This window comes from Carcharodon carcharias, chromosome 4 (genome assembly GCF_017639515.1).
Source record: "Carcharodon carcharias isolate sCarCar2 chromosome 4, sCarCar2.pri, whole genome shotgun sequence".
In the NCBI taxonomy this organism is placed as follows: domain Eukaryota; kingdom Metazoa; phylum Chordata; class Chondrichthyes; order Lamniformes; family Lamnidae; genus Carcharodon; species Carcharodon carcharias.
The window spans coordinates 812,569-825,177 of NC_054470.1; the positions used below are offsets into that span (position 1 = coordinate 812,569).

At 45.1% G+C, this 12,609-nt stretch overlaps 1 protein-coding gene across 1 annotated transcript in view; it reads left to right on the plus strand.

The window, feature by feature from the left end:
• Positions 1 to 12,609, plus strand: part of camk4 (calcium/calmodulin-dependent protein kinase IV) — a 300,351-nt gene that overhangs the window by 209,950 nt on the left and 77,792 nt on the right. Inside the window, exon 6 of the mRNA XM_041186348.1 lies at positions 3,212 to 3,302. Coding sequence (XP_041042282.1) covers positions 3,212 to 3,302 — 91 coding nt within the window. The remainder of the gene's footprint in view (positions 1 to 3,211; positions 3,303 to 12,609) is intronic.

The window sequence follows — 12,609 nt, forward strand, 5'->3', positions numbered from 1 at the left end:
GTCATTATGTGCTAGTCTCAAGTCCCCCTCTCCACTATTTGAATAGAGTTGTCAACAAATTAGAAGTAAAGGATCAAATGCCTCTTCTAAAGTAGTGGAAAGATAAATTTGATATAAAGGTTATAAGGTAACTGCTCACAGCAATTCTCAAGCTAAGAAAACAAGTTGTGAGAGCAAAGTATGAGTGGTTTGCAATCACCTAAACCTAGAGATTGTATTACAGATATAAATGTTCTTTCAAATATTTTGTTTTGTGCCTTATTTTCCTTAAAGTATCCACATTAAAGGCTTACTACTGGAGTTTTTATTTCTATTCTATCACCTGTTGTATCTATAGCCACTAACTTCTGTTGTTCAGTTGTCCATAATTGTGACAGCAAAAGGATGTGATCTACACCATTATCAGGATATCAGTCTAGCATTATAATGGTGTCACCTGACAGGAGGAAAGGTCTTCTATGACAAATAACACACTGTTTTATCTCAAACAAAAACAGAATTACCTGGAAAAACTCAGCAGGTCTGGCAGCATCGGCGGAGAAGAAAAGAGTTGACGTTTCGAGTCCTCACGACCCTTCGACAGAACTTGAGTGAGTCCAAGAAAGAGGTGAAATATAAGCTGGTTTAAGGTGTGTGGGGTTGGGGGGGTGGTTTGGGTGGGGGGAGAGAGAGAGAAGTGGAGGGGGTTGGTGTGGTTGTAGGGACAAACAAGCAGTAATAGAAGCAGATCATCAAAAGATGTCACAAACAACAGAACAAAAGAACACATAGGTGTTAAAGTTGGTGATATTATCTAAATAAATGTGCTAATTAAGAATGGATGGTAGGGCACTCAAGGTATAGCTCTAGTGGAGGTGGGGGGAGCATAAAAGATTTAAAAATATTTAAAAATAATGGAAATAGGTGGGAAAAGAAATATCTATATAATTTATTGGAAAAAACAAAAGGAAGAGGGAAACAGAAAGGGGGTGGGGATGGAGGAGGGAGCTCAAGACCTAAAGTTGTTGAATTCAATATTCAGTCCGGAAGGCTGTAAAGTGCCTAGTCGGAAGATGAGGTGCTGTTCCTCCAGTTTGCGTTGGGCTTCACTGGAACAATGCAGCAAGCCAAGGACAGACATGTGGGCAAGAGAGCAGGGTGGAGTGTTAAAATGGCAAGCGACAGGGAGGTTTGGGTCATTCTTGCGGACAGACCACAGGTGTTCTGCAAAGCGGTCGCCCAGTTTACGTTTGGATTCTCCAATGTAGAGGAGACCACATTGGGAGCAACGAATGCAGTAGACTAAGTTGGGGGAAATGCAAGTGAAATGCTGCTTCACTTGAAAGGAGTGTTTGGGTCCTTGGATGGTGAGGAGAGAGGAAGTGAAGGGGCAGGTGTTGCATCTTTTGCGTGGGCATGGGGTGGTGCCATAGGAGGGGGTTGAGGAGTACGGGGTGATGGAGGAGTGGACCAGGGTGTCCCGGAGGGAGCGATCCCTACGGAATGCCGATAAGGGGAGTGAAGGGAAGATGTGTTTGGTGGTGGCATCATGCTGGAGTAGGCGGAAATGGCGGAGGATGATCCTTTGAATGTGGAGGCTGGTGGGGTGATAAGTGAGGACAAGGGGGACCCTATCATGTTTCTGGGAGGGAGGAGAAGGCGTAAGGGCGGATGCCCTCCTATCAGAATTCCTCACCCCCCCCCCCCCCCCCCCCCCCCCCCCCCCCCCCCCCCACCATCGGCATTCCGTAGGGATTGTTCCCTCCGGGACACCCTGGTCCACTCCTCCATCACCCCCTACTCCTCAACCTCCTACTATGGCACCACCCCATGCCACGCAAAAGATGCAACACCTGCCCCTTCACTTCCTCTCTCCTCACCGTCCAAGGGCCCAAACACTCCTTTCAAGTGAAGCAGCATTTCACTTGCATTTCCCCCAACTTAGTCTACTGCATTCGTTGCTCCCAATGTGGTCTCCTCTACATTGGAGAGACCAAACGTAAACAGGGCGACCGCTTTGCAGAACACCTGTGGTCTGTCCGCAAGAATGACCCAAACCTCCCTGTCGCTTGCCATTTTAACACTCCACCCTGCTCTCTTGCCCACATGTCTGTCCTTGGCTTGCTGCATTGTTCCAGTGAAGCCCAACGCAAACTGGAGGAACAACACCTCATCTTCCGACTAGGCACTTTACAGCCTTCCGGACTGAATATTGAATTCAACAACTTTAGGTCTTGAGCTCCCTCCTCCATCCCCACCCCCTTTCTGTTTCCCTCTTCCTTTTGTTTTTTTCAATAAATTATATAGATTTTTCTTTTCCCACCTATTTCCATTATTTTTAAATATTTTAAAATCTTTTATGCTCCCCCCACCTCCACTAGAGCTATACCTTGAGTGCCCTACTATCCATTCTTAATTAGCACATTCGTTTAGATATTATCACCAACTTTAACACCTATCTGTTCTTTTGTTCTGTTGTTTGTGACATCTTTTGATGATCTGCTTCTATTACTGCTTGTTTGTCCCTACAACCACACCAACCCCCTCCACTTCTCTCTCTCTCCTCCCACCCAAACCCCCACACCCACACACCTTAAACCAGCTTATATTTCACCTCTTTCTTGGACTCACTCAAGTTCTGTCGAAGGGTCATGAGGACTCGAAATGTCAACTCTCTTCTTCTCCGCCGATGCTGCCAGACCTGCTGAGTTTTTCCAGGTAATTCTGTTTTTGTTTTGGATTTCCAGCATCCGCAGTTTTTTTGTTTAACACTGTTTTATCTGTTCTGCACAACCATTTTATTTCAATGTTCTTCCTTGTACACCACTGCCTGCTTTTTACCGCCCCCACAAAAAAACGCATAAATCTGCACAAACTGTGAAGCAAACAATCTGGTCAAGGCACAGTTCAGAAGTCAATATTTTTACAGCATTTTAATTATCATAGTAGTATTGAGAAATCTGTTTTACATCACCAAAATATGGAGAAAATTTAGCTCTCAAAGAATTCCTATAATTCCATTAAAAATAGAAGATACAAGTAAAATAAAAATGAACCTATGATTATCATTATTTGCCTCTGACCAAGGCATGTTCCACGTGAATGATTATTCACTGTTATTTAGTTGCTTAAATATGAAACAGCTTCATTATAGGCATTGGTTGAGTATCATGTATCAGCTGCTAGTAACTGCATTTATTTCTTACTGTGCATTTTGTTGTTTTCTGGCTAGTACCTGCATGAAAATGGGATTGTTCATCGTGATCTCAAACCTGAAAATCTTCTCTATGCTTCTCCTACACCAGATGCATTGTTAAAAATAGGTGAGTTGTGTAAATGGTTTTCACACTCTGCAAGAGATGCTTAAAAGACAGATGACATTTTTTTTGTCAAAAGGTTGTCCAACTGCTTTTCCTTTTTGCAAATAGCTTTTATTATTAAACTATTATTTTAAGTGCAGAAAAGTAACTCTTTCGAGTACAAACCCGTTTCCATCTGTTTCAGATGAAGTTACATTGTTTCATAGTTTGCCATTGTGAGATTTGAACTCCTGATCTTGGGGTTACAAACCCAGTACCATAACCACTTGGCTATTTAGGCCAAGGAAGTGCAGAAAAGTACTATGGCACAAATCTGGTAGCCAATTTAGAGGTGTTAAAAGGACACTCCATATTCTGTTGAAAAATTTGAAAAATGTATCACACTGTATCATTTGATAAATGTTTCTCAGGCTTAAGAGTGGAAGCTAGTTTAATTAAAATGAACAGGAAATAGCAGAGCATGTCACAATCATCATGAATGATCAGCAAATTGTATTTACTTGAATTGGAAATCTGTTGCACTTGTAACTCTGGCTGATGTGCAGCATTTAATCCAGTAATTACAAATCTTCCTATGCAAGCATCTATAAAATCAAGTAATAAATGATATTTTAGCAGCCCAGAGTGTAAATCCAATCCCCGTACAAAGTAGGAAATAAGCTCACAATTTCCTAGTAAATTTCAACCTTACATTTTTAATAATAGAATCATATGTTTTTGTCAATGTGATCAGTTCCTGCAATACTGTTTGGGTCTAGCTTTACTTAATTTTTAATTGCATAACTATTGATTTTGAATAACCTGTTTAGAATTGATTACAAAATTAAACCCACATCATAAATTGTTTAACTTGAAGAAATGCAGCAATACACTGTGATTGTTGGCATTATGGTATTTACCTGATTTTTTTCATCCCTGGGGTGAGTCCCATTGCTCTAACTGCTCTTGAGAAAGTGCTGGTGAGCCACATTTAAGTTGGAGTTTGAAGGAATTAGAGTAGGCAACAGCAAGCCATTAGATGGGGTCAGAGTAAGGGGGAAAGTAAAAAAATGCCTAAATCAGCGTTAATGTGCATGTATGTGAATGCACAGAGTGTGGTTAATAAGAAGGTGAACTACAGGCACAGGTTGACAAATGGAATATGACAGAGACCTGGCTCAAAGAGGGGCAGGTCTGGGCATTAAGTATTTCCAGGTACTAGGTGTTTAGGAGGGACAGGAAAGCAAGAAAAATGGGGGGAGTGGCAGTATTGATTAAAGATGGCATTACAGTACTGGAGAGAGATAATGTTCCAGAGGGGTCAGGACCGAATCTCTCTGGCCAGAGATAAGAAATAAAGGTTCAATAACATTGATTGATGTAATATATAGACAACCAACTATTGGAAGGGATGTAGAGAAACAAATTTGCAAAGAAATTACAGAGAGATACAAGAATTGTAGACTAATTATAATGGAGGACTTCAATTACCCAAATATAGACTGGGATAGGAATAGTACAAAAGGACAAGAGGGATGAGAATTCCTGGAATCTTTTCAAGATAATTTTCTGCAGCAGTATGTTTCCAGTTCAACGAGAGGGCAGGCACTGTTAAACCTGGTTCTGGGAAATGAGTTGGCCCAAGTGGATCAAATATCAGTGGGAGAGCAATTAGGGAACCGTGACCATTGTATCACAAGGTATAGGTTGGCCATGAAAAAGAAAAGGAACAATCCAGAGCAGGGATAATTAATTGGGGCAAAGCCAACTTCAGTTGTATGAGAATGCATCTGAGCCAAGTGAGTTGGAATCAATTCTTGGCAGAAAAGACGGTGGCTGACCAATGGGCCACCTTCAAAGAACAAGTATTGCAGGCAATGTCAAGGTATATTCCCTTGAAGGGGAAAGGTAGGACAAATAAATCCAGAGGGCCCTGGATGATGAGAGAAATAGAGGTAAAGATGAAAAGAAAGAAGTGTGCATATGACAGATGTTAACATAAGATCTAGGAGTAGGAGTAGGCAATTCAGCCCCTCGAACCTGCCCTGCCATTCAATACGATCATGGCTGATCTCATTTCGGCCTCAACTCCAATTTGCCACCCTCTCCTCATAACCTTTCAACTCGTTACTAATTAAAAATCTGTCTATCTCCTCAAATATATTCAGCGAACCGGCATCCACTGCATTCTGAGGTAGTGAATTGCACAGCTTCACGACCCTTTGAGAAAAGTAATTTCTCCTCATCTCTGATTTAATCTACCACCCCTTAGCCTAAAACTATGGCCTCTCATTCTAGAATGCCCCACAAGGGGAAACATCCACTTCATGTCTACTTTGTCTATCCCCTTTAGCATCTTATATACCTCTATTAGACCTCCTCTCATCCTTCTAAACTCTAGCGAGTATAGGCCTAAACTGCTCAATCTCTCCTCATAAGACAAGCCCCGCATCTCTGGAATCAATCTAATGAACCTCCTCTGAAGTACCTCCAATGCAACTACATCCTTCTTCAAGTAAGGAGATCAAAACTGTGCACAGTACTCCAGGTGCAGTCTCACCAACCTTGTACAGTTGCAACAATACTTCCCTATTTTTATACTCTATTCCTTTAGCAATAAATGCCAAAATTCCTTTTGCCTTCCTTATTACCTGCATACTAGCTTTCAGCAGTTCATGCATGAGGACACCCAGATCCCCCTTCACTGAAGCATTCTGAAGTTTCTCTCCATTTAAATATTCTTCCGACCAAATTGGATAACCTCACACTTGTCCACGTTAAACTCCATCTGCCAAATAACCTGTCCATGTCCATTTGTAAATTTCTTATTTTTTCATTGCAACTTACTTTCCCACCTATTTTGGTGTCATCTGCAAATTTAGCTATAGTACCTTCTATCCCTGAATCCAAGTCATTAATATAGATTGTAAATAGTGGGGCCCAAGGACCGAACCCTGTGGCACCCCACTAGTTACAGCTTGCCATCCAGAAAAAGACCCATTTATCCCGACTCTGCTTTCTGTTGGTTGGCCAATCCTCTATCCAAGCTAATATATTACCCCAACTACGTGTGATCTTATCTTGTATATTAATCTTTTGTGCAGCACCTTATCAAAGGTCTTCTGGCAGTCCAGATATACTACATCTACAGGATCCCCATAATCCACTGTCAAGTAGAAAATACAATGGAGAATCGGGCTGAATATAAAAGGAGCTGAAGGGGAAGTGAAAAAACAAATAAGAAAAGCAAGGGAAGAGCATGAAAAAAGCCTGGCAGCTAACATAAAAGGGAATCCCAAGGTCTTCTATAAATATATAAATAATAAAAGGGTGGTAAAAGAAAGAGTAAGGCCCACTAAGGATATAAAAGGGGCCTTGCACACAGAGGCAGGAGAAATAGCAGAGGTATTAAACGAGTACTTTGCATCTGTCTTTACAAAGGAAGAAGATGCTACCCAGGCCAAGGTGAGATAGGAGCTAACTGGTACACAAGAAGAATTTCAGTTAAGGAGGAGACGGTGTTAGAATATCTTTACTTAAAGCTGATAAGGTACCAGGACTGCATGAGGCGCATCCAAAGGTACTGAGGGAAGTGAGAGTGGAACTTGCAGAGGCACTAGTGATAATCTTCCAGTCTTCTTTAGGCACAGGGGTGATGCCAGAGGACTGAAGAATTGTAAATGTTACACCCTTGTTCAAAAAGGGATGCAAGGATAAAGCTGGCAACTACAGGCCTGTCAGTTTTACCTTAGTGGTAGGGAAACTTCTGGAAACTAAAGCTTGGGACAAAATCAATTATCCTGCACCTGGTTAAGTGATTAAGGAAAGCCAGCATGGATTTATTAGGAGAAAATCATGTTTAACTAACTTGTTGGAGTTTTTTGAGGAGGCAACAGAAGGTTGATAAGGGCAACTCTGTTGATGTGGTGCATATGGATTTTCAAAAGGCATTTGATATAGTGCCACATAACAGACTTGTGAACAAAATTCTAGCTCATGGAATAAAATTGAAAGTAGGCACTTGGATAGGAAATTGGCTAAGTGACAGAAAACAGTGGTGACAAAGGTTGTTTTTCAGATTGGAGAAAGGTTTGTAGTGGAGTCCCCCAGTCGTCAGTGTTGAGACCCTTGCTGTCTTTGATGACCTAGACTGTGGTGTTCAGGACACGATTTCAAAGTGTGCAGATGATACGAAGATTGGAAACGTTGGCTGGGATTTTCCCATCCTGCCAGCGTTGGGCGTGTTTGGTGCTGTGAGCGGACAATATGGCATGATCAGTTTCATGATGACGACGTGAACCGGTTCACAATTTTCTGCTCAGTCTGCTGATGGTGGGCTGTGTTCTCTGCCATCGGATGTCAGGAACCTCATTGTAATACATCAGCATATCATTATTAGGCTTGCCCGCTAGAATCATCTGGATCGTCCACCCACATCGGCGGCAAAGCACACTGGTGTAGAACACATCTTGACAACTGTGACGTGCAGAAGTCAGGACTTATAAGCCAGGGCTTTGCTCACATCATGGACATCCAAGGAGCAGAAGATGCTGGAGCCCAACACAATGGCACACAGGAGGTATGTCCAGGGCATGTTGGGTGGATTCTCATGGACATGGCTCTGCTGTAAAGCAGCGCACGGAAGTTGGATAATCATCGTTCATGCTCACAATGAGTGACGGTTGAGGGGCTAGGGTCGGCTGGAAAGGAGGAGGTTGGGAGTGGGGAAATGAAGGTGTCAGGATGGGGTGAGGCAGGGGAGGGGCAATGAAAGTGTCAGGATGGGGTAAGGTTGGGAGGGGGAGAGGGAGAATGGAGGGAGGAGGGTGTAACGGGAGAAGACGACAACTGGGGAGGCAGGTGTAAGGTGGGGGGGGCAGGTGCAAGGGAAGGAGCGTGGAGAGGCAAGCATGTCCTGGGGGAGGAAGGGGTGCAGAGATGGGAGGGTGCCTGAGGGATGGAAGGGGCACAGAGAGGAATTGGTGTCTGCGGGGAGGAAAGGGTGCAGAGCAGGGAGGGTGTCCAGGTGGAGGGCGGTGTGCGGAGAGGGGAGGATGTCCAGGGGGAGGAAGGGGTACAGGGAGTGAAGCTGGAGAAAGGAGCGAGGAAGGAGGGGGGAGGGACTAAGGGAGAGGGGAGGATGTCCAGGGGGAGGAAGGGGTACAGGGAGTGAAGCTGGAGGAAGGAGCGAGGAAGGAGGGGGGAGGGACTAAGGGTGGGAGAAGAGGTAAGGACGGAGGAACGAGTCAGGGAGGGGGAAGTCGGAGGGAGTGGGAGATGGGGGAGAAGGGTTCCGGAGGGGGGAAGGGGCGGGGATCAGGGGATGTGCAGGTGAAGATGTATGGGAGGGATCATATAGGTCCATTTATGCCTCCTGGTGAGTGAACTGAGATTGGATGTGGTATGGAGGAAGGGTGAGTATGACCGAGGGCAGAGTGAGGCAGTAAGATGGGAGGGTGAGGGTTCGATAGTAATGTAGAAGGGACTGCGAGTGTGGTTGGTGGGGACCCGGAGGCAGGCACAGACCCTGGGAAAGAGGAGGTCAGAAGATGAATGTGGATGGGGGTGGCATTTTTGGAAAGGAAGGGAATGTGCATGTTCACCTGGACATCCTTGAAGGAAAAGGGTTGTGGCTGGCAGTTAACAGAGGGGAGGTGGAAGGTGATGCCAGGGTGTCAACTGTGATGGGGGAGAGGAAATAGGTGACCAGGGAAGGGTGGAAGATGGGGGAGCATACAATGCAGTGAAACCAGACCATGCTTGCTAAATTGAAAGTGAAACAAAAGTATTGGTGGGTGAGATCAGGTGCTGCAAGGGAATGTGATCAATGGGTGGGCAGAGATGCAGGTCAGCTCAGATGAACAACTGAAAGAGAACCCCAGCAGGCAGCATTCAAAATGTTCAAGACATTGAGATGAGTGTGAAATGTGAAGGATCCGCTTGCATGGGAGAGTGCTTGCACGAGGCTCTGAAAGGCCCTGCCACACACACACACACACACACACACACATCTCCCTCCAGAATCAGTCGTGGGCCAGCTGCCCCCTCTGCAGTGATGGGTCTTCCGGGCTGCTTATTTCCACCTCTTCACCGGAGGAGGAGTCCTCTTGGTTGCCGATGATGATGTGGATGCAGCTGAGGGACTAGCTAGCTGACGCTGTTGGTCCCTTGGCAGAGCACCTTGTGAACCAAAGTAGAGATAAATAGTGCATGGCAGCAGAGGCAAAAGCAGGAGAGAGAGCACTCACAGTTGGGTTGAGAGAAGGATAATGTGGTGCAGAATCCTCAAGTGGGTGTTCACCGCCGACCTCACCGTCGGAGCAGGTAGGGTCCACATCCTCACCAGTCAGCACAATGGCATGCTCCTCAAAGTGAGTGAGGGCCCTAATGTGGACCACTCCACCCCTGGTTTGGCACCTCCTTGCTGATGTGAGCAGGCTCCTCCTGCATGAAAACAGATGGAGAGAGTCTGAGCAGGATTCATGGCACTGCGTGGAATGTTTATGTGCTGAGTGGTGCCAAGGACAGGAATGAGGATGTGTGCTTGAGAGGATATGAGTCTGATGGAGATGTGAGGGTGTGCATTTGAGCATTAGTGGTGTTGTCCCTTGAGGTGTGAGATCCCAGTGGATGTGTGATGAGTTTATGAGTATGTGAGTTGAGAGTGATGAGAAGAGTGAGCTACCCTGGTGGAACAGATGAGACCATTCATCCTGTAGTGTTACTGGATGGCTGTCCTCTTGCAGGGCATGGACGCTGACCATCTCTGCCACTGCCTCTCAAGCCTGGTTGGTAATGCCGCTGCCCATCCTACAGCCAGAGCGGGGATAAAGGACATCGTGGCAGGCCTCCACACCATCCAAAAGGTGCTCCAGTGAGGCGTCACTAAACCTGGGGACTGCAGTCCTCTTGGCTTTCATGGACATCTTCCCTGCAGTAGTCAAGGATTGGAAGCACTAAGATGTGTGCACGGAGCTGGACTTTAAATATAACACCCGGCATGATGAAGCAGTGAGGTGATGGCAGTTAGGCAAGTGAGAGCCTGCCCACCATTGAAACGGCATGTTTCCCAGGAATGCATAAATAATGTGGCAGGATTGGGATGATACAGTGTGAAAACCTGCTATTGCAGCCAGCGGGTAAAATGTCATATCACCTACCCGCTACTGCACTTAGTGCAAATCTGGGACGATTCATCCCATTGTCAACTGTGATGAGGGTAGTCTTGAACTTCAAAAGGACATAGATACGTTGGTGGATTGGGCAGACAAGTGGCAGATGAAGATCAGTGCAGAGAAGTGTGAGGTGATTCATTTGGCAGGAAGAATATGGAGAAACAGTGTAAAATAAAGGGAGAAACTCTAAAGGAGATGGAGGAACAGGTACATAGGTCAATGAGGAAGGCAGGGCATGTTGAGAGTGCAGTTAATAAAGCATATAGTATCTTAGGCTTTATTATTAGGGGCATTGTGTACAAGAGTAAGGAGGTCATGTTGAACTTGTATAAGACATTGTTTAGGCCTCATCTGGAGTACTGTGTTCAGTTCTGGACGCCATACTTGAGGAAGGATGTGAAGGCATTGGAGAGAGTACAGAGGAGATTCACAGAATGATTCCAGGGAGAAAGAACTATGAGGATAGATTGGAGGGGTTGGGACTGTTCCCCTTGGAGAAAAGAAGGCTGAGAGGAGACTTGATAGAGGTATTCAGGATCTTGAGGGGTGTGGACAGTGTACATGGTGAGAAATTGTTCCCACTCAACATAGCATCAAGAACTAGAGAGCACAGATTCAAAATAATTGGCAGAGGGAGTAAAAGTGATGTGAGGAAAAGTTTTGTCACCCAGAGGGTGGTTGTAGTCTGGAACAAGCTTCCTGAGAGAGTGGTGAGACAGGTTTGATCAAGGTATTCAAGAGGGAATTGGATTGCTATCTGAAAAGAGAAAATGCGCAAGGTTATGGGGATAAGGTAAGGAAGTGGGACTAGGTAGAATGCTCTTTCAGAGAGCTAGTGCAGACTTGATGGGCAGAATGACCTCCTTCTGCTATGTAGAGATTCATTGATTCCGTACACTGCTGCAGTCCACAGCTGTCAATACCCACAGAGAAGGAGATCCATATTTTTGACCCGTCGACAGTGAAGGAACAGTGATATAGTTCTAAGTCAGAATAGTGTGTGGCTTGGAGGGAAACTTGCAAGTCATGGTGTTTCAATGCATCTGCTGCCCTTGGTCACCAAGGTGCTCGAGATCGTGGGTTTGTAGAGTGCTGTTGAAGAAGACTTGACAAATCGCTGCAGTGCATGTTATATTTGGTACGCACTACTGCTTACAGTGCACCAGTGGTGGGGGGAGTGAATGTTTTTGAAGTGGTGGATGGGATGCCAATCAAGTGGGCTGCTTTGTCCTGGATGGTGTCAAATTTCTTGGGAGTTGTTGAAGCGGTACTCATCCAGGTAAGTAGAGAGTATTCCATCACACTCCTGACTTGTGCCTAGTAGATGGTGGACAAACTTTAGGGATTCAGGCGCTGAGTTATTCCCTGCAGAATTCCCAGCCTTTGCCACAGTATTTATCTGGTTGGCCCAGTTCAGTTTCTGGTCAGTGGTAACCTCCAGGATGTTGATAGTGTAGCATTCAGTGATGGTAATGCCATTGAATGTCAAAAGGAGATGGTTAGATCTTTCTTGTTGGAGATGGTCATTGACTGGCACTTGTGTGGCATGAATGTTATTTGTCACTTTTCAGCCAAAGCCTAAATGTTGTCCAGGTCTTGCTGTATGTGAGCATGGAATGCTTCAGTTTCTAAGGAGTCGTGAATGGTACTGAACACTCTACAACCATCAGCGCACTTCCCCACTTCTAACCTTTTAATTAAGCAAAAAATCATTGATGAGCCAGCTGAAGATGGTTGGGCTTAGGACACTATCTTGCGGAACTCATGCAGCAATATCCTGGGCTGAAATGATTAGCCTCCAATAACCACCACCATCTTCCTGTGTGCTAGGAATGATTCCGACCAGTGGAGAGCTTTCCCCCAATTCCTAACTTCAATTTTGCTAGGGCTCCTTGATGCTACACTATTTCTGCCTTGATGTCGAGGGTATTCACTTTCACCTTCCCTCTTGAATTCAGCTATTTTGCGCATGTTTGGACCAAGGCTGAGGTCTGAAGCCAAATGTCCCTAGCAGAACCTAAATTAAGCATTGGTGAGCAGTTTATTGCTGTGTAACTGTCGCTTGATAGCACTGTCAGTGACACTTTGTCATTTTGCTGAATACTGAGAGTAGACTGATGGGATAGTAATTGGCCATATTGGGTAGAATTTTGCCG